Here is a 25,330-nt window from a genome sequence, read left to right as displayed (position 1 = left end):
TGGCCTAAGAGTTCACATTTCCATCTTGTTCTTTATAACAGAGGGTGATGAGACAGGTGTAATGGACAGTCTTCTAGAAGCCCTGCAGTCAGGGGCAGCATTCCGACGGAAGAGAGGACCCCGTCAAGGTAAGTAAGCACATGGAGCTCATCCTGGGTATCAAAGAGGGTGAGGCCTCTTTACTCCTACCAGAAGTTTAGGAGTTTCTAAACTGCTCCACAGAAAGACGATTAGAGCATCACTATTAGTCCCTGCATCCAGAGCGAATTATCTAGTCCTCTTCCTTCCATGTTTAGAGTAGTGAGTTAGAAAACTGGGGTTCGAGGGACTGGCAATAAATCAGTTACATTGGATTATGGCGTATTTCTCCCTATTCTTGAAGCAAATATTTGGAACAAGGGAACTGTGCTGCAGGACACAGGGATTTGAGTGGGCATTCGTGTATGAGCAAAAGTTGATCTAAATACAAAATGTATGTTAGGTATAGATTGAAATTCAAAGACAAAATAAGTCAGAGTCCTTACTCTGCGCTTCACAAGCAGAAGACATACATAGAGAGAACTAATAATAGAAAGTATAAAATTTTGTAGGGAGGTTAGGCATCATTGTTCCCAGGTAGAAAAATATAGAGGAGCATCTCGTTGAAGGATTATGCTGTGTCTGAAAACCCCCTTTTTTCTGGAGTGCAGTTCCTCTGTTGCCTTTGCCTTCCCCTCATCACTCACCTGCAACCTCCTTTCACATGCTTTGGAAGATCTAAGTGGATTACACTGAGCTAGAGATTCTAAAAAGAATTACGGAGCTAGGACAGATGATCCAGGCATTAGTATGGGGAAAGATTAATGAATGAGTTTTCCTGTGGGCAGCTTATAGTGGCCAAGAGACTAGTTCAAAAGAAGGTATAGCCAAGGCTGCCCCTCATGTGGAGTTGGCCTGCATCATTATGTCTAGCGAAGGTCTTTTGGGGCTAGGAGTGGTGGCTTCTTTCCTAATTTGAAGAGTGGGAATTACAAAAAAGGTGGCATTAAAGGTTTCTACTTCAGAGGAACTTAAATCTATGTTCCCTGTTTCCTGGCTGTTGCACTATATAGGCCCGTTTGATAGTGAGTTTTACTTTGAGATTATTGTAAAGAGAGGGAGATATACAGCTTGCTTTGGCCAGTGCTTAGCTATTAATTCAGTGGTATCTGTAGGGCCTGTAGTACGTGCCACAGCCTGGAAATGGGGACCTTAGAGCATGCCAGCCTATATAAAGTCAGTATCCTGGCCCAACTGTTTGGATCACTGTGAGTTTCATTTGTAATGGCTGACTGCCCATTTCTACCTATACTCTGAATAACCAGAGTGATGCTCCCTTCTGAGGGTTCTCCTGTAGGACTTCAGAACCTTCCCCAAACTGAAAGCTCCCAAGTCAAAATTCTTATCCATTTTCTGGCATTCTCTGAGTACAGGCTTTATAAAGGGGAGGAGAAGTAGATATAAGAGCTGAGGACTCTCTGAACTAGAGCATTTAGTCTTATAGATAGGTGTTTGCAAGGAGAGTACGGCTAGTCATATTATTCCTCCTGTATTTAGTCTTTATAGTTTTTACAGCATTGTTTCCTACCAGCCATATAAGGTGATGTGGCCTTAACATTAAGCATTTCTAGCCTTACAAAAGTACATTGCATCTCATTGTTTTTCTTGACCCCATCAACTAAGTGCTTTTATCAGATTTTTGGTGGGAAATTCCCTTTTAAGCCTCTTCCTGTGGAACTAGAATCTCAGATGCTTCCTGTATACAGATAGCCAGACATCAGTGGCTTCCCTCTGCTGGGGAAGCCCCGTTCTTTACTTCTTTCCATGTGGAAAATCAGAACTCACAGGTGGAGGAGGGAAGGATTTTGTTGGAACCTAACCTTCCAGCAGAGGGCCTGAATTAGTCAAAGTACTCTTTCCCATGCAAGAGGGAATAGGAGGAGACTTATACTGGGAGATGTTAAACTGGAAAGTAGATGAAATGACAATTACATATCTTTTAAGTGGCTCCAGCCTATAAGCTTAACTTTCTAGGCTCTGGATTCACTAAATACATTTGAATATATCTGGGAGAATCTCAGGGGAGACATTCATAGTTTTTCAGTAACTCTTTAGACCTTGGTGCATTCACATCATGTAAAGTGATGTGATGTGGCCTCATACTAACATAAACAGGAGGATAGCCATCAGAGTAGATTACAAAGAACATAGGACTAGGTAGGGATCAAAAGACCCAAAGTCACATCTAGTTCTGATGCTGTCTGTGTTAGGCTAAGTAAGTCACTTAATGTTTCTTGGACTCAGTTCCTCAGGTATAAAATGAGTGCCGGACTAGAATGAATGGTCTCCAGGGTCCCTTCCAGCTCTAACACTTTTTTATGCAGTGCCAATACGATTAAGAGAAGAGGAGAGAGAGGCTGGACTTAGATGGCCCCATTCTCTAACTACAAAGGCCCCAGTGGCTCTAGGTTTCTCTCTGTGGCCACTGGATTTGGCTGTTCCACCCCTGGCCTGGCTGTCTGACTATTCCTCCTGACTGATTGCTTTGAGCCAAAAAAACAGAGGCACTGTCAAGCATATCTGCCTCACAGCCCTCATTATTTCCAGAGAGGCAGCTGTCCCTATTCAAAGACACTAGCTTTTTACCTAGAATGTAAAGGAATGTTGAAATCTTCCGGTCTCTGGAGACCTCGGGGAGTGACCAGTATACAAAGACTCATTGAGGAGTTGGAAGAGGGGAGTTACTATCAGGGTCAATTCATTAAAAGCAACATGTAAACTGCTGTGATCTGCAGGGTGTGGGAGAACAATGGTTTGAGTGTCAAGGGGAAGAATCCATGTGATTGTATTACGGCTACTATTTCAGGCCCATCATTGAGTCAGCTTGTGGCTTTAATGACTCAACTTTATCTCCATGTCTGAATTGTGGCCTCTTGTATACAAGCCATTTGCTCACTGGGATAAAAGCCAAGGGAAGAAAGAAATTCATCTCTTTCTTCCTTTCCTTCCCTCTACCATTTCCCAGCTTCCCTCTAAGCTCTATCCATCTAATAGAACCACAGAGTTGAAAAGACTCTAAAGACTTCTAGTGATTAGTATCTAACCTGCTCATAGGGGAAAGGAATTAAAACCAGATAAGGTCTTGCCCAGGTCTACATGGCTGTCTAATGACAGAGCACTGTAGCCCACTTTTGTGACTCCCAGTCCAGGGCTATTTCCACTCAGCCTGCATGACTGGAGAGGAGATGGCAGTGACCCCTCAGTATGGGCCAGAAATATTCTTTCATACCTTCCAGCAAGGAGCATCTTGGACATGATGACATTGCTTCAGGGAGGTTCTCTGATGACCACCCGTGTTAGCCTATTTTGTGTTATTATAAAGAAATACCTCAGACTGGGTAATTTATAAAGAAAAGGGGCTTATTTGGCTGACGATTCTGCAGACTGTACAGAAAGCATGGCACCAGCATCTGATGGTGAGACCTCAAGAAGCTTCCAATCGTGGATCCACCCACATGGGGAGCAGGTGTATCGCAAGGTGGGAGAGGAAGAAAGAGAGATGCCAGGCTCTTTTAAACAACCAGTGCTCATATGAGCTCATTACTGTGGGGGCACCAAGCCACTCATGAGGGATGCATCCCATGACCTAAGCGCCTCCCACTTGGCCCCACCTCCAACATTGTAGGTCACATTTCAACATGAGGTCTGGAAGGGTCATACATCCAAACCATATCACCTCCTATCTAGAGAAGGTTACTAAGAATATTTCCTGTACCACTACTTATTCTACCCCCACTTATGTAAAAATAGGACAGGACGCATAATTAGGAGAGTTTGAGACAATAATGAGTGATTTAATGTGGCAATGATTGCCCCATCTGTCCTAGTTTCCTCTTCCCTAAGGAAGCTTATTAACGAGAACACTTCCTCTTTAGTAATAGTTCCTAGCCTATGTTTTATAAAGGTCTTTTTTCAAGTCACTAACCTTTTTAAAATTCAGCTACACTTACGTTATATGGTTGGTTTGCTGGGTTTTTTTAATCATAACCCACCCCTAACTTCTAGGAATCTGGCCTCAGAGAGCTTTCACCAGTATCTCAAGATTGTTCCCTTTTTCCCCACGGCCTGTGGGACTATTCTTTTGGAGTTAATTATCCTCTCTGATCACATCTAGTCAAAATATTTATTTGGTTCTGTGGCTACTTTTCAATAGTTTTTAACAAGTGAGTAAGTTAGGGGGAAGAGGGAGGTCAGTTTTTCTTGATTGTTCAACCTGCTGAGCATAATGGTGACCCAGTAGAAAGCTGGGAGACCTGCTCCGACAGGCGCTTTCTCACCTCCTGACCAGTCCGCATCACACCCTCCCTGGCGTACAGGCTTTCAAGGCTTAAAAGAGAAATTTTGATCTTCTCCCTACCTACTCTCTGCTCCTAGTTCTATGAAGTTTGTAATACATCAGAGGTTTTTTGAGCCCAGAAAAGTCTAGAAACACCACTTGGTAAAGCCGAGTGTGGTGGCTCACGGCTACACAGAGTCCCATCACTTTAGGAGGCTGAGGCGAGCAGATCACAAGGTCAAGAGTTTGAGACTAGCCTGGCCAACATGGTGAAACCCCATCCCTACTAAAAATGCAAAACTTAGCCGGGCATGGTGCCTGTAATCCCAGCTACTCAGGAGGCTGAGGCAGGAGAATCACTTGAACCCGGGAGTTGGAAGTTGCAGTGAGCTGACTTCACGCCACTGCTCTCCAGCCTGGTGATAGAGCGAGACTGAGCCTCAAAAAACAAAAAGAAAAAAAGAAACACCACTTGATTAGGTACAACTGGTATCTTCTTATTTTGGGGGAAGAAACCACAGAAAGAAGCAGCTTAAGACTTGCCACAGGGGAACTCCGCCTTCTCCTGTGTTGCTCAGGACAAGTGGCCCAGTGTTCCTTTTCCCAAGGTCTGGAGTCAGGAGTTATTTCAACATATGTGCACCACTAAAGTCACACACACACAGAGTTGCGGCGTCTTCTCAACTGCTGGAGACTGAATTCAAAGGAATAATAAAATGATACGAAACTACTACCCTTCTGGGCATGAGAAGTAGGGTCTAGAGTGGGAGTACTTCAGAAGAGAGTGGGAGCGTTTGCAAGAGGCCTAAGGAAGATTCTGGTGGTAAGGACAGTATGAAGAATGTATATATTTAGACCATCATAGTGACACTTGCGTGGTCTTCTTTTCCTCTCTTGTCAGTCACGGAGGCAACAGTTTATCTTAATAATCCAATAAGTGGTTTTGTAAAATTCCCACAGTCTTGGTCACATACCTCTGATCTATAATTAGATAAGCCCTCTGGCTGTCAGTCAGGGTCTTCACTATTCTTTCTCCTCTTGGTAGACAACCTCTTGTGCCCCTGGGAAATAGAGGAGGAGGAGGAGGAGGATACCTTTAAATTGGTAACCTGTGTGCACGCTGTGTGTTCCCTGCTTGAGCTATGGGCACCCTCTCCTGGGATGAAAACAGTAGCTCTGGGTCATGACTCCACAGGGAGGGAAGGCCTGGTTAAGACTTGGGCTTTGGTGGGGTGTGGTAGCTCATGCATGTAATCCCAGAACTTTAGGAGGCCAAGGTGGGAGGATTGCTTGAGCCCAGGAGTTCAAAACCAGCCTGAGCAACATGGAGAGACCCCATCTCTGCAAAAAATACAAAAACAGCTAGATGTGGTGGTGCATGCTTGTAGTCCCAGCTACTCGAGAGGCTGAGGCTGGGTGGATTACTTGAGCCCAGGAGGTTGAGGCTACAGTGAGCTGTGATTGCGCTGCTGCACTCCAGCCTGGGCGACAGAGTGAGATTCCATCTCAAAAAAAAAAAAAAGAAGAAAAGAAAAAAGCCAGGCGCAGTGGCTTACACCTGTAAGCCCAGCACTTTGGAAGGCTGAGGCAGGTTGATCACCTGAGGTCAGGAGTTCCAGACCAGTCTGGCCAACAGAGTGAAACCTGTCTTTACTAAAAACACAAAAAAATTTGCTGGGCATGGTGGCATGTGCCTGTAATCCCAGATACTTGGGAGGCTGAGGCAGGAGAATCGCTTGAGCCTGGGAGGTGGAGGTTACAGTGAGCAGAGATCGTACCATTGCACTCCAGTCTGGGCAACAGAGCAAGATTCTGTCTTTAAAAAAAAAAAAAAAAAAAAGCAGGTTGGGTAGGGGGCTATCTGATCCCGTTTGGCTTCTGCCTACCTAAGGCTTTCCGCGGGTCCAAAGAAGGCACTTTGTTCCAGTTCTACAGCTGCCCCAGTCTTGGTCTTCATTTGGGAGTGCTCAGCTCTTTTATCTGGTCCTGCTTCTTTAAGGTTCTGGTACAGCTTTCTCCACTTCAGCTTTCCCAGATCTCCAGGAAATCTTTGTTTTTTTTGTTTTTTTTTTTAATTGAGATACCATTTACATGCCTAAAGTTCACCATAAAATGTACAATTCAGGGGTTTTTACATTATCCACAAGATCATATAACCATTGCTACTATCTAATTCCAGAACATTTTCAACATCCCCCAAAGAAAAACTCCATAACAGCCATTAGCAGTCACTTCTGATTCTCTCCTCCCCTTGCCTCTGGCAACCAGCAATCTGTTTTCTATCTCTGGATTTGCCTGTGCTGGACATTTCATAGAAGCTGACCCATAACATATGGCCTTTCGTGTCTGGCTTCTTTCATCCCAGACAGCTCTTTATGTATACACAGTCGCTCCTGTGCTGTTCTGGGACATGGGAGGAGGAGACATCATGAGGTGGCATGGTCCCAAGGAGCTGCCTTCCTGCTGCAGATACTGGGGCCACAGCCTGGATGCCATAAATGAATATGAGAGTCTTGGGGATGAGACCGAGCAGTCAGAGCAGAGACTCACGGATTGATTTGCTGCTGCTTTTCCAATCTGTGATGACAGCCAGAACTTGACCATCCCTTAGCCACATGGGCTGAGATTTCTTTGTAGGGGTCCTCTCCTGGCCATACTTGATTCCAGTTCTCCTTCCCTGGCATAGCTTTTATTACTACCTCCCCACCCCACCCCCTACATATTCTGCACACCTTGTAGGGCCCTTGGCGTTTGTATCACAGCTGCTACCTTTGAAGAAGTGGGAAAGAGCTAAGGTGTGTGGGCATCTGTTGTCAGAGGAACACGTGGGAGTGCGATGCCAGTACGTGGCTGCTGTTCCTCTTTGCAGGAGTCCCTCCAGCCACCTACTGAAGGCCGCCTTTTGCTAGGGACAACCCCTCCCCGGGCTGACTGAAAAGCGTTTTGGTCTAGAAGTTTCCTGGGACCTATCAAGAAAGCAAAAATAATATTGTGTACTAAGCTTGAGCCTATTTAATTCCAACATCCCTATGAGGAGAAAAGACTTGGAGTACTTCCTCTCTCCCTAAGTCACATGGCTAACACTTCAACCCAGTTCTGTCTGTCTAGCTCTGTTCAAATTTTTTGCTGTTAGTACACAGAGAAGCAAGGGGGAGAGGCTTGCTCTCCTGTTGCACCACACTCTCTTATATTCTTTGCCACCCAAAAGTATATTCCACATGCTGGATCTTTGCCCCTCTTTCTTCAAAGTAAAGGCCTCTGTGAACTGGGCAACGTAGCCCATCTGCATGGCTTACAGCTGATTATTGCTGTAGAGTTTGAAAGAAATTAGAAACGAGGCCTTCCATGGACAGAGTCTCTTGTGTCTTCTCTTGCAGCCAACAGGAAGGCCGGGTGTGCAGTCACATCTCTGCTAGCTTCGGAGCTGATCAAGGACGATGCCATGACCTCTGTTCCAGCCAAGGTGCACAAGAAGAGTGAGGCAGTCCCTACAATCCTTGAGGAAGCCATGGAGTTGGTTGGCCGTGCAAGCTAATACGAGTCCTGTGACCGTGGCAGCTCCTCAGTGGAGCCCCAGACTGTCCTGTCCTGCAGCATGTGCCTAAAGGCTCAAGGGGATATTCCTCTGGGGCGGCCACTTCCACCACCCTGACCCTGTCTTTCTCTCTGGCCTGCTGCTCTCTGAACATCACATACAGCTTCAGCTTGCCTGGAGGCCAGAAGGAAAGGGCAGTGTGGGGGAGGCCTGAGACCAACCCAGCTAGCCCTAGCTGTTGTATTACCAAAGCAGGGTCCGTGTTTGCTGCCTTAACCCTGTCTCCTGTCTAATACTCAGAGGGCCTCATCTCAGAAAAGGCCCAGCCTGCTTTTTTTCAGCCCTGACTTTCTAATGGGCTTTCTCCCTAGGTCAATCTTGCTGGGTTTGTGCTTTTCTTTTGTGGTTTCTCTGGCCCTGAGAACAGCATGGGGCTTGTAAACCTTTGGGCTAGATCCTGCCTTTCACTGCTGTCGTCTCTGCTCTTCCCTCTCCTGGCTGTGGTTATTTATTATTAGTGGTGTGGCGCTGGGAGATGCTCCTAAGGAAGCAGGGAGCAAATCCCACCTTTACCCCACCTTCCTGGGAAAGGCCTTCAAAACAAAGGATCAGGACCACTTTCCCTGTTGTTCTGTGGCCCAGGCTAGAGTCTGTGGGCGGGCAGGCAGGCAGGCAGGCAGGGCATAGCGACAGTGTGGGACCTGCCCCAAGCATCTGTCACACTTTATGCCCTTGCCTCTCTGGACCCTCCGCACCAACCCCAGGCTACTGAGCCACGCTCCCTCCTCATGCCTCCCCTGGAGCTTTGGTGCATCTCATCTGGACTATGGGTTGTGTTGTGACCATCCCAACCCCTCACCCTCTGTCTACAAGGAAATGGGAGGTGGAGCCTCCTGGCTGAGAAATTGTTTTGCAAATGGATCTATTTTTGTATGAAAAAAATTTTTTTAAAGAAAACTCTTCCTTCCCCCTTTCCCTTCCATAATGTAAGAAGCTTTGATGGCAGGTTCCAGAGTTCCTGGGATTTCTCCTCACGGCCCAATCCTGAATGTGCCCCTGGACCTTCTGGACCCTTGAGGCCAAGGCAGATCCTCTCTCCCAGAGAATCTGGGGCAGAAGGAGCTTCCCCTTCTCTGGTTGAGCTGAATCAGGCCTAAGAGTAGTGGGAGCTCTAAGACCAGAGTTTTTATCAATGTATAAATGTATCAAACCAAATGTGCAGATGCTAACTGAACGTTCTGGGGAAGTGGGCACAAGGAATGCCTTTATACACTGCACCCCATCTCTCCTAAAAGATAAGTGGGCACACTGAACTGTTTGGTGGCTCCAGCCACAGGAAGCTCCAGTTCTCTGGCGGAGGGTGACAGTTTTGCCCTCCTTGTGCCCCTCTCAGCTTTCCATCCCCAGCTAGGAAGAAAGAATGGCACTCTTGGGCTTGGCCTAGAATTAGAATTGTTAGAGCCAGAGGAAGCTTAGGAAACATGAGGGTAGCTACAGTGAGGCCTTAACTGGCAGGGGCGCTTGCGTATAAAGGGGCAGCGGCAGCTCCTTTGGGCTATTCCTGGGAAGACTCTGATGCAGGGCATCTGTTGCTCCCCTAGGTCACCTCCTTCTCCCTGCTCGCTGACATCTGGGGCTTTGACCCTTTCTTTTTTAATCTACTTTTGCTAAGATGCATTTAATAAAAAACATAAAAAGTGAAAAAAAGAGGGGTGGGGGACAAATTGCAAATCTATTTCCCTTGCCTCTTAGGGTTCTGGATGTCATCACCTCCAGTTTGTTGGTTTTGTTTCCAACTGTTAATAAAGCATTGAAACAGTACTGCCTTACAGCTTCCTGTGTGAGTTTATGAGCTGTTTTCTTTTCTCTCTAGTCCAGGCTCCTCTAGTCTTTCCTGCCTCAAATCCCTGGTTGACCTGACAAATCACTATGCAAAAGCTAAAGGTGCCAGACACTTTGCGTGTGCACAGGGCTATAGATGATGAATACATGGGGGCTTCCGCCCCACCAGAGCTCACCTCAGGGCTGTTTGCCCACAGTAGAGGAGTAGGAACCTGGTTCAGCTCCCTGACTCTTCCACATTGCTGCTACTTGGCTTGGAGCCCTTTTTTGGAACTCAGTTGTAACCCTTCATGCCCCAGATATCATACAAGGTTTCCTGGCAGTCCCTGTGTCTCTTGCTAAGGGAAGCATCTGACTCCCATTTTCCCGTCCCCTCTGCTCTGTTGGTGGCCACAGACCACATTCCAGACTAGAGGGGCTAACCCTGGGGTGGAAACCTGAGTCTGTCCAGCAGAGGTTGGAAGCCCGAGGTCATGCTCCAGATGACTTGCCACTTGGAATCATACTTGTCCGAGTGCCTTGTGACCTACACATAAAGCCTGACCAGCAATGAGCAGGCCCAGGATAGACAGGGAGGAGCCCGGAGAGGACCACAAACCCAGTCGGGCAGGCTCTGGAACTGGAAATAAAAGCCTTTTAAATAGCCCTGTAGCCTGGGCAGCTGCTTCCCCAGTATGACCTGAGGTGTGGGGATGGGCTGCCTACCGCCTCCCTCCTGTCCCCCTGAGGCCACACGTTTCTGGTTCAGAGCTTTATAGGCACACATACCAATTAGGGGACCAACCACAGCTGCTCACGCGCTCTGCCAGTCTGCTGGCTGTGCCTGGAATAGAACCCAGGCGCCCAGCACCGCGCCCCTCCTCGGCCTGGCTTTGAGAAACAAAACCCTGCTTCCATCTCAGCAACGGTGCACACTACCCTTCCTCCCACGCTAGAAAGTCGCCCCCAGATTCTTAAGTTGGAAGGTTTGGTTTCCATGACAACAGACTTGAGCTGGCAGAATGGGTGACCTGTCTCTGGGAGGCTCCGCGGCGCAGAGGAAGCCGCATACCCTCGCTGACCGGCCAGATAAACCCAGTGGCTCTGTCTTTGCTTTCTTGGGTCCTTCAGGGTAATCCACCCCCTTTAAGTCCCCCCTCCACTCCCAGCTGCAGCAACCTCACAATCCCACAGTGCTTCGAAGAGGCAGGCGGAGGGGGCGGGGAGATGGGAGGGCAGGCGAGTGAGTGGAAAAGCACTGAGAGGAAGGAGGGGCGCTGAGTCTGCCGGCGATCTCAGTCCTGCACACTGTTTCAGTCCCCTTGACCCCCGCAAGAAAAGGATGAGCCCTCAAATTTCTTATCGCTGCGGAGAAGTCAGGGGGAAGGCGAAGTCCAGATGGGGAAACTGAGGCTTGAGTTTCAGACTTGGCTTTCGAAGAATCGCCTCCCGCATTCCCTCCCACTCCTGCAGCGTTCCCAAAACCCCTAGGCAGCGGGGGTGGAGATGCGGGGGCAAAGGAGAGTCTACCCTCCTCCCGCGAAGCCCTTCGGGGCGGTTCGAGGAGGTAATTTTCGTTGGGAAGGGGCTGGAATTAAGGAAACGTCCTTTGCCCCTCCCCCTCAACGCTGTTTGCCCGGCGCCAACCCGCCCCCGCTCCCGCCCGCGCCGGGGTCTCCTCTTCTGCCTGGAGACAGCCGCAAGCGTAGACTGCATACTCAGTTGCACTCTGACACGCCTCAGATCCCCACCCCCACCGCGGACCCGCAAGCCGATCACACAACGGCACACGGTTCACAGACCCACAAGCACAGTTACAGTCAATCGCACACTGTCTCACAGGCACAAGGGCATTGCAGGCATACGCAGCCATATTGCAGTCATACACACACACACACACACACACACACACACGAGTCACACACACACGCAATTCGGAAACAGATTTAGACGCGCAATGACACAAAGTCGCCTCCCGATTCCGCCCTTCTTCCAGCACCCACCTCTCAGCTCATCACTTCATGCACATATGCCAGGAGTTTGCATCGCTTACACAGAAACGTTCAGCCTTTCAGAAGAAACATTTTTATTATTTTTTTGTCGAAGAAAAAAAGCCATATAAATATTAGAGTATAAAACTTGCGTGAGACACAGGAAGAGGGTGGGGTGGGAGCTACGTGACTATGCGAAGAGAAGCGCTTATAAGAGGAGTGAGTACGGGGGAGGGGGTCGCCGCAGCGCGTGGACACAGCACAAAACACAACACGGGCCGCCGCGGGCAGATCAAGGACAGGCGGCTGCGCGGAGCCCGCCGCCTGCTGCCTACCCGCCATCACGTAAAAGCACACCGCACTACACTACTGGCTATTCTACACCAGCCGAAAGAGGGAGAGGGGGCTCTACACTACTGTAAGGGCAGGTCTGGGGCTCTCTAGCTGCCCCGCTGGATGGCCGGGGCCCCGGGGGCAGAAGGGGGTGGGAGAGGAAGGTCTATGCACAAGGAGGCACTGGGGAACTTTAACCAGGCTATGGCCACTAGGGGGCGCACTGGGGGCCTGGGCAGTGGCCTTCACGGAGAAGAAATGGCACCTGGTAAGGTGAAGGTCAGAGGCTTGAGGACGGCAGGGGCCCTGTAGAGAAACCCCATCCTGGACTGAGACTTTCTGTTCATTTGGTCCCTGCCCTAGCTCCCTGCCTCCTAACCCAGGGACTAAGAACGGCCTGGCCGGCCCACCCTTCCTGCTGGGGCTCCACTACCCTTCCACCAGTGGCACCTCTGGAGTACCCAGCACCCACAGAGGTCCCTCTGACCTCTCCAGGGGATCTGGTCCTAAACCTGCTTTGAGCTTTCTTAAACTGAAATGCCAGTTTAATCCATTGGTCCTGGTAGCTCAGCCCAAAGCTGGCTGCCTGGGCTGAGCCCTATATGTAGTGGGGAGGGTCCAGCCTAGTTCTTGGTTTATGGCTGGAATTTGGAGGATCTTGTCAGTCCCCTGGGGACATACAGAGCCTCCTGCAAGGCCCTTATGCCTTGATGTGTCAAGCTTTGTCCATGCCCCCACCATCCACATCCACATACTTCCCTGCTTTATCTTACCACTCCATACTGTCTTGGAACATGCAGCAGAGTCTCTTGTTCGAGGAGGAGTGCGGGAAGTCACAGCATGCAGTGGGAATGTCAAACAATGAAAACCAAAACAAAACAGAAGGCTGGTCCCCAGGGCGTCGGGAAGAGGCTTGGTAGCAAAATGCCCTCCCTAAATCCAGCAAGCATCAGTACCATGGGGATGGTGACCATGTCCTCCAAAACATGAGCATTGATCTCAGGCTCTGGAAGGAGGTGAGGGGGCTGGCACCAAACCATGCTTTGGGGGAAGACTGACAATCAAAAGAGAGGCCAAGAGGTCATAATGCCTTTCCAACTCTCCAGCACGAAGAGCCTTGTAGGTTACCTGGTACCTCAACACCCCAACCACCTTACTCAAGAGAGAGGAACTGTTGGAGTGGGGTAGGGTGGGGAGGAGAGAGGCAGGGGATGGATGGGCCTGATTGATTTGGAAGATGGAGGAGTTCAGCTGTATCCAAAGGGGATGTGGCAAATGGTTCTTGCTGTCTACACTAACCCCACTACCCCCATGGGTACAGCAATTGATTGGATGGGGGTTCCCAGCAGAACTCCCTTTGCATATTCAACCCCCTGGGGGCAAAAGGGGGTGGGTGTTGACTGGGCACTTGTTTCTGTTTCCCAAGGGGAGCATGGCCTTGGCCCCTACCAGTATTCTGGGGGTGAGCCCTGAAACTCTGAGGCCTGGGTACAGGTAAGGAGAAGCTGGGCTGGTTGGGGGGAGGCTGCCCTGTGGCTCTTGGCCTGGCCTCCATGTTACTTCTTCTCCTTCTTGCCCGACTTCTTCTTGTTGCCATTGCCACCTGCTGGGGCCTTGCCATCCCGCTTGCCAGCTGCGTTGGTCAGTGTGGCATTGCTGCCTGGGATGTAGACGTTCTGGCGGTAGTCGGGCACATGCTGCAGGGTGAACTGGGGTCCGTATCGGGCGCTCAAGCCCATGGTGCCAGCACCCCCTCCCAGGGTGGAGCTCCCATCAGCAGCTTCTGCAGAGACAGAGGAAGATCAGGTGGGAGCTAAATCAGGGTTCTCAACAGTCACTCTCTTATACTCCCAGCAGTTAATGAATGCCTACACGGCACCCTGGGTCCTGACCATACTGAGCACTGGGAATACAGGGGTCACCAAGGTAGACTCTCTCCACAAGAGCTGAGGGTAGTGGTTAAGAGGCTCTGGAATGAAAAAGTCTAGGTTTGATTCCTAGCTCCTTTCCTTACTCACTGTGATCCTAGGCAAGTCTACCTAACCTCCCTGGGCCACCTCAGTTTTCTCATCTGCAAAATGGGGATGATAATGGTAACCACCTCTTCTGGTTTTAGGGAAGGCTAAATAAGAAAATGTATGTAAAGTACCTAGAATTGTGCTGGTGGATGAAAGTGCTCAAAACACATTCGCTAGTGTTTCTCTCAGGGCTGTGACACAGGCTGTCAGTTCCTTGCCCTGGTCCTTCTCAGGGGAGCCTCTGATTTCCCACACTAGACCACGGGCTCCTGGAGGGCAGCAGCCATGGTTTGTACATGTCCCTAGCCTTTGTCAAGCAAGGCCTGGCAGGGAGTAGAGATTCAGTAGTTCTGTTAGTAATTGTGCAGGGTGGGGTGAGGGGCCTTCTTCCAAGCCTCTATTTCAAAACAGCATTTTTTTTTTTTTTTGATATGAGGAGTCCCGCTCTGTCGCCCAGGCTGGAGTGCAATGGCACAATCTTGGCTCACTGCAACCTCCACCTCCCGGGTTCAAGTGATTCTCCTGCCTCAGCCTCCTGAGTAGCTGGGATTACAGGCACGCACCACAGTGCCTGGCTAATTTTTGTATTTCAAAACAGCATTTGACCGCCTACCCTGTGCCAGGCACTCTGCCAGATGCTTCACAGGCAGGATCACTTTTAACCTCTGCACCACAGCCCAGCCAGGTATGTGGTATGACCCCCATTTTACAGATGAGGGAACCAAGGCTTAGAAGGACCAAGGCCATACCAGGCAGCACTTATTAGAGGGGGATTCGGGCCCAAGTGTACCTAAACGCATGCTGGAAGGGACAGTCAGTTGCCACCTCTAGGAGCAGCTTGGACCTTATCCCTGCTCTGAGTGAATAGGCGGTAGACAGAAGATGGAGAAGAGTTCTGTTCTATGAAGCTGAGGAGATGATGCTCTCGGGGACTAGACATCTCAGGGACACTTTAGGCACAGGCTTAGAGTGTCACAGCTAGGTGACATCAGAGAGCACCTCTGGCCCAATGTCCCACTGTATAGAAGAAGAAACTGGGGGCCAGAGAAGTCCACACTCTGGCCCTGGCTCAGCATCACCCAGGAACTTGTTTAGAACACAGCCTCTTGGAGTTGCCAGCTGATTTGTATGCACTGTAAAGGCTGAGAAGCACTTTACTGCCTGATAAGGCCGCTGTGAGGACTAAGAGACGTGCTTCGTCCTGTGCAATACACCATCATCATCCAGCTGTCATCACCTCTACCCTTCACCTGCCCTGACTGGGTGGGGGTGGGAGAGGAGGAAACAGGAGTTTGCCTCCTTGGGGCTTGCTGCTGGAGGCCCTGAGATCCTCTGTGGCTAGGATATAGTTAAAACCTCAGGGATGCCCAGGCCAGCCCAGACCTAGCTGGCAAGAGAGCTTCCCTCCCCGCCTCCCTCTGCCCCCACCCTAGACCCTGGGAGTGGGTACAGAGAGTGACTAAAGCCGGAGAGGCTGAGTAATCCTGGGACATCAACCAGGGATTGAGAAATAGAGAGACAGGAAATATTTTCAAGCCAGCATAAGAGGGGGAGGGTACATGGGAGGGGAGAGCCGGGATGCGCTTCGGTTTTCCTCTTCCACGCAGGAGCGCTCGGGTTTCTCCAGCCTCCATTTCGTGTCGCAAATCCCCGGAGCTGAGAGCCTTCTGGGGGCGGGGGAGAGGGGTTGGGTGGGAGGGAGCAGCTGCCCACTTCCTCCTCTCCTACCCCAGCTGGCCCCCACCCCCAGCCCTTTCATTCCGCTGACATTTCTCTGTTTTCCCTAATTAACTCCAAAAGGGAGCCAGGTCCACCACCACCCCGCCCCCTCCCCTCCGGCCGTCAGCCTCTTCCAGCCTCTTCCAGCCCCTCCCAGCCGGGGAATGGAAGGGGTAGGGGAGGCGTCCAGATCTGTCTTCAAAGAGGCAGGATTCCAGAGTGATTTAGGGTCTAGATGGGAGACCTCAGAGGCGCCAGAGAAAGAGGAGGGGTGGGGGGTGGGGTAGTCTCCAAGCACACAGAAAAGAATGAGGAGTAACTCGGAGACGCAGGGAGAAGGGAGGTAGAAACAGAATGACAGGAAGGGCCTGACTTGAGTAGCCAGAAGCTCGGCCCACCCACGTCCTATGTGCACCCAAGATCTCTGAGAAGCACCCCAAGTGGATGAAAATGACAAAGCCATCCCCCACCCAACTCATGGTGGGTGCCCTGAAGTCAGGCTGGCCCAGGAGGGAGAGAAGATAATCAAGATAATGGAAATCAAGAATGTAATAGAAAGAGAATATCTGCCCTGCTCTGCCACTAAGGACCTGTGTGACCTTGGCCAAGGCCCTGCACTGCGCAAGCCTGCTTCCCCATTTATGAATCTGAAGGGAAGAAGTTGGATTGCAGTTGTCCAGTTCTCCAGTGCCCCTCCCTCTACACCCCACTCCCTGAAAGGCCCACCTTGGTCAAGGGCTGGGATTTTCTCTTGGTCCAAGGAGAGGCAGACTTAGGAGAGCCTCAGGAAGCTGTACATCTTCTGGCCTGGATGAGCTGGGGGTGATACCTCTTCTCCTGTGCCAGCCTCTACTCAGGGAAACTCAGCTCCCAGCTCCCTGACCTTCCTGTGTCCTCTTAACCCACCCCAGCCCAGGGCTGAGGAAGCAACTCCAGAGTAGCCCAAGGAGGCCTGATTAGCTGGAACACAGCTGGCTGAGCTGCAAACCGCAGCCTCCTTAACAGCACCTCTCACCCCCAGATGTTTATTTTAAAAGCCTCTTCCCAAGTGTTGGTTCTTACTCTCACTCTTACTTAACCCCCCCGTCAGCAGCCCCACAGGCTTGGCTGGGTTGGACTTCAGGAACCTCTCTAGTTTCAGGGCTAGGAAGCAGTGTGAAAGTGAGAGCAGTGCCTGACCCTCCACCTCCACCTCCCCCAGGGTCCGTTCCCCAGAGCCCAGGCTTACACGAGGGTCAGGCCCTGTGTGGGCCAAAGGAGTGAGGCCTTGACAGGGGAATGAGCTGCATGACCCGCTGGGAGGGTTTGGGGCCATAAATACTGATTTCACTTCTGTTTTTAACATCTGGATTTAGGCTAGAAAGCTGCTTCCTGGCCTCAGGGCGCAAGGCCACAACAGCTAAATATACCTGTTTATTTCCCTCAAGAGCCCAACTTGGCATCTCCTGAGACCCAGCTGCCTGCCATTTCCTACTCAGTCTCTGGCCTCTCTGGAGTCATAGCCCCACCAGACCTGGGACAGCTCTGCCTCAGAGGCTGGCAGTCCCTGCCACCTCTCTGCATCCCTCCATCAGCCACAGCCCTGGCCCCACTTAACCTCACAGACATCTGGGGTAGGGTTGCCAGACTTAGTAAACAAAAGTACAGGGCTCCCAGTTAAATTTGAATTTCAGGTAAACAATGAGCATTTTTTTTAGAACATTATGTTTCATGCAACATTTGAGACTGACTTACGCTAAAACAGTACTTGCTGTTTATCTGAAATTCAAATTTAACTGGGCATCCTGTATTTTATCTGGCAACCCTGATCTGGAAGAATAAAGCAGAGCTTGAGGAAGAGATTAGCCTCTAGTCCTGCTCAGCTAATAGGAAAGTTCAGGCTGGATCTAAAGGCAGTCGTAGTCCCTATAGCAGAAAGGGCATAAACTTGGAAGTGAGCCAGGTTAGAACCTCAGCTTGGCAGCTCAAAACTGGGGACCCTGAGGCAAGTGCCTTCTCTGTTCTCTCATCTGTCAAATGTGAGAAATCAGACCTGCCTTGAAGAGCTATTGAGAGGAGGCCCATGAAGTTTGTTTAGCATGTGCCCAGGTGTGATGACAGTGCTTCTTGTGATTTCACCTGGTTCTCTACCCACCAGTCTTCCGGTCGTGCTGGAGGGCAGGGCTCTCAGTTCACGATACAGGGCAATGCCTTAATCCTCTGCCAGCCTCCCTATAAGCCCAGGATTTCCTGCTCCAGAAGCTAGCCTTTATTAATAGGCATTATTCTAATTCTGCTTTTTACCCAGTAAAAAATGGGCTTGGGTCAGCAGAGATAATAATATATTGTGCCCTTACTTTCTGCCAGTCCTGTGCTGAGGGCCTTGCATTTGGCCCTGGTAACAGCACAATGAGATCTGTTAATACTGTGCCCATTAATAGTAAGTGAAACTGAGGGGTTTAATAACTTCCCTAACGACTCATTGCTAAGTGGTGGCGCCAGGATTTGAATCCAGATTGGCCTGCCTCTAAAGCCTGTGCTCTGGAGGAGGAATGATATTCTTCTTTCCCTGCTCTGGGCCCTAGTGACTTTTCAGGGACAACCACCATTGGCTGAATCTCTGTTACAAAGGAAACTCTTAGTCAACCTTAGGGGAAAACCAGAATCCTACCCTGGAGTTAGGGGCAGCAAAAGATGAGCCTCGCATAAAGAGGAAGTTTACACACCTACTTTCATTGCTTGAGGGTTTGTAAGCACCACGCCCAGAACTCTATGGTATGGCCTTTGTGGTAACATCTCATTTAAACTCTACAACAACCTTTTGGGGTCCCTGTCTGCATTTTCTAAGCTGAGGAAACTGAAGTTTAGAGAGATTGAGCAAACTGATCCAAGTCCCAAGGATAGCAGTAGTAAGTGGCAGAGCTAGGACCCAAGTTACGCTGTCCCATTCCAGAGCCAGACTAGTAACCACTGTTCCCTCCATGAGTCTTTCCTTGTTCGCTCCCTTCTGGGTATCCCAGGACTCCCAGTCCCTCTGCTGTTCCTTAGCCACAATTCCGGGCTTTACGTTTGGAATCGTGAGTCCTCTCAGAGCTGCCGACAGATCTGGAGAAACTACACAGGTTTGATATCCAGTCTGCTGGCATGGTGGCTATGGGATGTACCCCAGAACCCCAGGTCTCCCACTCTCCCATGCACGCTGGCACCACTTACCACTGGCAGACGCCAGGATCATGGCTTGCAGCATCTCTGTGTCAAACTGGTTGTTGGGCCAGGTGCCGGTGTCGTCGCCATTTTGGGAGCTGGGGAGAGAGTAGGATGGTGAGCACAGACTCCCAGGCTGGTACAGCTCATGCCCGCCTGTCCTCTCCCAGGGCTCCCAAACCTAGTACCCTATCCCTACCCCATGCTTCTCTCAGCAAGGCAGGAGGCACTTCTACAATCCTTCAGAAGCCAGAATCCCACAAGTCAGTCCCCCAAACCAGCTCTTTACTGTCTCTGATGCATTTTTTTCTTTTTTTGAGGTCTCGCTCTGTCATCCAAGCTAGAGTTCAGTGGCACAGACTTGGCTCACTGCAACTTCTGCCTCCTGGGTTCAAGCGATTCTCATGCCTCAGCCTCCTGAGTAGCTGGGATGACAGACAGTTTCCACCATGCCCAGCTAATTTTTGTATTTTTAGTAGAGATGCGGTTTCACCATGTTGGCCAGGCCGGTCCAATGCACTTAACATGGTGCATTTCCCCACCCACCATGAGACAGCCTGGCTTTCTGTCACAGGGAGATCAGATCCTCTCCAGAGGACTGTGAAGGTGGGAAATGGAAGAAAATGTTCCAGAGTTAGAGAAAAAGTAGGGACCTAGGAACTACCTAGGGGGAGATTTAGGAGGCCCCAAGAGACCCTGGAGCAGGGAGAAAAAAATTCTTTTCTTTTTTTGAGACAGAGTCTCGCTCTTCTTGCCCAGGATGGAGTGCAATGGCACAATCTCGGCTCACTGCAACCTCTGCCTCCCAGGTTCAAGCGATTCTCCTGCCTCATCCTCTCGAGTAGCTGGGACTATAGGCACGTACTGCCACACCCAGCTAATTTTTGTATTTTTAGTAGAGACGAGGTTTCACCATGTTGGCCAGGATGGTCTTGATCTCCTGACCTTGTGATCCACCCACCTCGGCCTCCCAAAGTGCTGGGATTACAGACATTAGCCACCATGCCTGGCAGGGAGAAGAAATTTCTAAAATTCAGTGGTTTCCTAAGCCCACAGAGTAAAATCCACAGGTATATAAGAACCTGCCCCTCCTATTTTATAAGAACTTCCCAGCCCCACTCTCAAACACTCTATCAGCAAACCTTCTCCAAGGTGCACTTTCCTATCCCACAAGTTCCCTCTTGCTGCAGATCCTGGGCAGATGGTGTTCCCTAAAATGCCAGCCTCCCAACCTTTGCCATGATGACACAAATAAAATTTAACAGAGGGGATCTCTAAATCTACCCAGACTGGGCAGGTGCCTCCCCTGTCCTCCCACCCCAGTGGCTGCCCTACGTGGCACTAGTCACACTGCAACTGCTGTCTGCTCCTCCACCACACTGACCTCTGTGAGGTGGGGACTCCACCTGCTTCCTACCGAAGCACCTAACACCAAGCCTAGCGCTTGGACCTAATTGAAACTTTTAGAAACTCTGAGTGTTAAAAAAACATGAAATGATTCATAATTTTTTTTTGAGAGAGTCTCACTCTGTCGCCCAAGCTGAAGTGTAGTGGCATGATCTCGGCTCACTATAACCTCCTGGGTTCAAGTGATTCTTCTGCCTCAGTCTCCTGAGTAGTTGGGACTGCAAGTACACACCACTATGCCTGGCTAATTTTTGTATTTTTAGTAGAGACAGGGTTTCACCATATTAGCCAGGCTGGTTTCGATCTGCTGACCTCGTGATCCACCCGCCTTGGCCTCCCAAAGTGCTAGGATTACAGGCATGAGCCACCACGCCCGGCCTGATTCATAATTTAAAAAAATACTAAACTATAAGAAGAAACCTCTACTTCTCAGAAGGTTCAACCCTACTTGGGTATTTCCCATAGTGATAATTTCCATGTTTTTTGAATTTCCAAGGATTACGTTATTTCAATTTGCAGGAGAGTGTTGGTGGGAAACAGCCCTGGTACATACTCACAGTCTGCCCTTTAGGTAACTGTTTGGCACCATCTAGCTCAGAGAATTTTTTCAATAAATATTTTTTGCCTGCGTGAATGGGAAGAGGCTAGCAGAGACAGTTATGTGACTGTAAGGTAAGAAGAAGGGTTTGGCACCAGGGGAAGGGCCGTACATAGGATAGGCCTTGAAGGCATGAAAATGTGTGTGTGTGTGTGTGTGTGTGTGTGTGTGTGTGTGTGTGTGTGTATTTTGTCATGGTGGGTGAGCACTACCAAGAACTGCTTTACAATTTTTCAAAGGTCTGTCCCTGCTTTCGGTTTTGCCCAGTCTGGGATTCCCCATCCCTAAGTAGGTGAATTCAGCCTAAGAACAGACACAAGGCTGCCGTGCGTGACCTCTATACCATCACAACGAACATAAAGCTAGGGTTGAAGGGGAAAGCAGGAATCTCAATTCTCCTTCCCCAAAGTAGGAAGAGTTGTAATTCTGTTTCCATTGATTCAGCAATTATTTCTTGAGCAATTACTATGTACCAGACACAGAGCCAGGTACTGGGGTAATGCCTGTGAATATGACAGAAATAGTCCATCTTTATGGTGCTCATGGTGGCACTGAGAGGCTGATATTAAATAATTACACAATACGGTAATTGCAATTGTGATACTTGCCATGGGCTGTGTCAGGGGCTACCAGAGGGTATAAAGAGAGGTGGGGGCCAGGCATGGTGGCTCACGCCTGTAATCCCAGCACTTTGGGAGGCTGAGGCGGCGGATCACCAGGTCAGGAGATCAAGACCATCCTGGCCAACGTGGTCTCTACTAAAATAAAAAAAAAATTAGCTGGGCATGGAGTCATGCACCTGTAGTCCCAGCTACTCGGGAGGCTGAGGCAGGGGAATCCCTTGAACCTGGGAGGCGGAGGTTGCAGTGAGCCAAGATCGCACCACTGCACTCCAGCCTGGCGGCAGAGTGAGACTCCGTCTCAAAAAAAAAAAAAAGAGAGAGAGAGAGAGGCAGGGTAAGCAGGTTGGCCAGTCTAGGCTTCCCTCAGGGAAAAGACAGTGCATTTAAATATGAAGAAATTATCCAGGTAGTTTTCAGAAGAATACCAGCAAATATATGTAGAAGAAACGATAGAAAATCACTGCTTTGATATTGCTGTTGTAGAAACAGATACAGGCAGGGATCATCAGTGAATCGTAAAATTGCATGAAGGGCTGCTGCCTATCTCAAAGTACCATCCACAGATTACTTCATCACAAATATTTTAAAATATCTTTATAAAAATAGATTTTTATAATGGAGAGATCTGGGACACTGTTTTTACCGCGTGGACAAACTCAGCACCTCTCGTAGTGTGACAGGCGACGTTAGATGAGTCCCAGTGTAATGCCGCGGGAAGGATTCCTACCAAGGCGTGTAACCTGAATCTAACCATCGGAGAATAGCCAGCACATCCAGATTATGGGACATTTTAAAGGACAACTGGCCTGGACTCTTTAGAAATATCCATCTCATTAAAAAATTATAAAGACTAAAAGCCTGCTCCAGATTAAAGGCGAGGAAAGAGGGGTGACAACCAAATGCAATTTATGCTCCTTGATGAAATCCTGTATTTAAAAAAAAAAAAAAAAAAAAGGCCAGGCACAGTGGCTCAAGCCTGTAATCCCAGCACTTTTGGAGGCCAAGTGGGCAGGTCACAAGGTCAGGAGTTCTAGGCCAACATGGTGAAACCCCATCTCTACTAAAAATACAAAAAAATTAGCCAGGCGTGTTGGCATGTGCCTGTAATCCCAGTTACTTAGGAGGCTGAAGCAAGAGAATCGCTTGAACCCAGGAAGTGGAGGTTGCAGTGAGCCGAGATTACACCACTGCACTCCAGCCTGGGCGACAGAGCAAGACTCTGTTTCAAAAAAACAAAAACAAAAACAAACAAACAAAAAAATAAAACAGGATGAAAGAATACACTGAGGGCATTTATGAAAATCTGCTGGTGGATTTTATATTATTGTTTCAATGTTAAATTCCTCAAATGTGATCATTACTTTGTGACTATATAGGAGAATGTTGGCCAGGTGCTGTAGCTCATGCCTGTAATCCCAACACTGGGAGGCTAAGGTGGAATGATTGCTTGAATCCAGGAGTTCAAGACCAGCCTGGGCAAAATAGTGAGACCCCGTCTCTACAAAAAAATTAAAAATTACCCAGGCGTGGTGTTGCACCCCGTAGTCCTAGCTACTCAGGAGACTGAGGTGAGATTACTTAAGCCCAGGAGGTCAAAGCCGCAGTGAGCTGAGATCACACCACCACACTCCAGCCTGGGTGACAGTGAGACCTCCTCCCATACATACATATATGTTATTGTTCATAGGAAACATATACTAAAGTGTTTTAAATGTTACAGTGTTTGCAACTCACTCTTAAATGGTTCAGGAAAAGGACTCTGTGTGTGTGTGTGTGTGTGTGTGTGTGTGTGTGTGTGTGTGTGCGCGCGCGCGCACAGAGGGAGAAAGAGATAAAATGTGTGAAATATTAACAATTGATGAATCTAGGTAAAAAGAGTAAAGGGTACATATTTGGATGTTTATCATTCTATTTTTCAACTTTTCGATGGGTTTGAAACATTTCAAAGTAAAAAGTTAAGGGGTAAAATTTAGTTACCCAGGAGAAGTGCAGTGTTGTGGGAGAGGGCTTTCCAGGAAGGAGTAACAGTCCCAGGCCTCTGAGGCTGGAAGGAGCTTGGTGAGTTCAAAGGACTAAGAGAAAGTCAGGTGGCTGCCACAAAGGGAGGTGGTGATTTTGGTGTCATCTCAAGAGCTCTGAGAAGCCACTGAGGTATTTGAAAAGGGGGTTGTCATGACTGGATTTAAGTATTTAAATATCACTCATGCTTCCGTGAAAGGATGAAGGGTGGGAGTTTCTGTGGGAGAATGGCAGCCTCTGTCTCCATGAATATCCAGGGTCCTTACTTCCGGCCTGACTGAGCTCTCTCTGGGCCTGGCTGAGGATGCAGGGCCAAGGCCAGGTGGTCCCAGCCCCAGGGGAAGAGGCCTAGTGGGAATGGAGTGGGGAGAGTAGGCAAGCAGGAAAGGGTTTCCGGGAGGAGAGTGCGGGTGTTGTCGGGTAGACCATGGAACCAGATGCCGCAGGTTAGGGGGATGCCCTGTCATGGTGGGCAGTGGTGTTGAGGGAATAAAGCTGAGTGGAAAAGTGGGCTTGGAACCATGACAGTCAGGATTGTAAGGAGGAGTCCTGGGAAATGGCTGAAGGTTGAGGACCAAACAGGTGGGTGGGCTGCCAGCTATGTGAAGCTGGGTGAGATGAGCAGAGGGGAGAGACAGAGACCTCTTTTTTAACCATTTACTGAGAGCTTCCTAGTCTAAGCTGACTGGGTAACATACTTGTTTTTTTTAATCCTCAGAACCACCCTGAAGATAAGTTATTATGATTATCTAGATTTTCCAACAGCTGAAAACAGGGCTTAGAGAGGTTGAGAGACTATACCAGAGTCACACAGCTGGACCTAGCAGACTTGCAACCTGAAAGCCAGCCTAATATGACTCCAGAGCCCACGATTTTTTTTTTTCTTTTTGAGCTGGAGTCTCACTCTGTTGCCCAGGCTGGAGTGCAATGGCACAGTCTCGGCTCACTGCAACTTCCGCCTCCCAGGTTCAAGCAATTCTCCTGCCTCAGCCTCCCGAGTAGCTGGGATTACAGGTGTGTGCCACCACGCCCAGCTAATGTTTGCATTTTTAGTAGAGACGGGGTTTCACCACGTTGGCCACGCTGGTCTCAAACTCCTGACCTCAAGTGATCCACCCACCTCGGCCTCCCAAAGTGCTGGCATGAGCCACCGCTCTCCACTGCCTATGATCTTATACACAACAACTTACTGGGCTTCAGCAGGGGGGCCTTGGAGCCCCAGCAGCAGGTATAAGGGACTCTTGCAGGATTTGGGGAATAGTGAAAAGTAAAAGTGGAAGAAATGCACTGCATTTAGTCAGCCATTTTCCAAGCACCTACTATGTGCCAGTGCCTGTGACAGGTCCCAGGATTTAAGAGATGATAAATATGGTTCTTGCCCTACTGAGTTTAGCATGTGTGTATGTGTGTGTATAAGAGAGTATCCCATAGACTGGGCTATAATAAAATACTCCCTACATCATGCTTAAAAAAATCTAGGAAGTCACACTGACAATAGCCTGAATTTAATTGTGTTAAAATGTGAATGAGGCCAGGCGTGGTGGCTCATGCCTGTAATCCCAGCACTTTGGGAGGCCGAGGCAGGCTGATCATGAGGCCAACAGATCAAGCCCATCCTGGCCAGCAGCATGAAACCCCATCTCTACTAAAAATTAGCTAGTCGTGGCGGTGTCCACCTGTAGTCCCAGCTACTCAGGAGGCTGAGGCAGGAGAATCACTTGAACCCTGG

General features: G+C 49.3%; 2 protein-coding genes across 11 annotated transcripts in view; one reads left to right on the top strand and one right to left on the bottom strand.

Annotated features, from left to right (window-relative positions):
* Window positions 1-9,714, top strand: part of DIAPH1 (diaphanous related formin 1) — a 109,077-nt gene extending 99,363 nt beyond the window's left edge. For 3 of the 4 annotated variants that reach the window (XM_032297916.1, XM_032297824.1, XM_032297880.1), the window contains 2 exons: window positions 42-128; window positions 7,732-8,831. In XM_032297916.1, coding sequence (XP_032153807.1) covers window positions 42-128; window positions 7,732-7,889 — 245 coding nt within the window. In that variant the 3' untranslated portion in view covers window positions 7,890-8,831. Of the gene's footprint in view, window positions 1-41; window positions 129-5,399; window positions 5,459-7,731 lie in introns of all 4 variants that reach the window. The other variant, XM_032297993.1, reaches the window with a different exon arrangement.
* Window positions 9,715-11,776: 2,062 nt separating this feature from the next.
* Window positions 11,777-25,330, bottom strand: part of LOC116564764 (protocadherin gamma-C4) — a 41,006-nt gene continuing 27,452 nt past the window's right edge. For 6 of the 7 annotated variants that reach the window (XM_032298260.1, XM_032298418.1, XM_032298191.1 and 3 more), the window contains exons 3-4: window positions 18,964-19,052; window positions 11,780-13,817 (exon numbers count right to left, since the gene is read on the bottom strand). In XM_032298260.1, the coding sequence (XP_032154151.1) occupies window positions 13,591-13,817; window positions 18,964-19,052 (316 nt within the window). In that variant the 3' untranslated portion in view covers window positions 11,780-13,590. Of the gene's footprint in view, window positions 13,818-18,963; window positions 19,053-25,330 lie in introns of all 7 variants that reach the window. The other variant, XM_032298115.1, reaches the window with a different exon arrangement.

This window comes from Sapajus apella, unplaced genomic scaffold (genome assembly GCF_009761245.1).
Source record: "Sapajus apella isolate SASKATOON/1434 unplaced genomic scaffold, GSC_monkey_1.0 scaffold1, whole genome shotgun sequence".
Taxonomy (NCBI): domain Eukaryota; kingdom Metazoa; phylum Chordata; class Mammalia; order Primates; family Cebidae; genus Sapajus; species Sapajus apella.
This window is presented reverse-complemented; position numbering and strand designations above follow the sequence as displayed.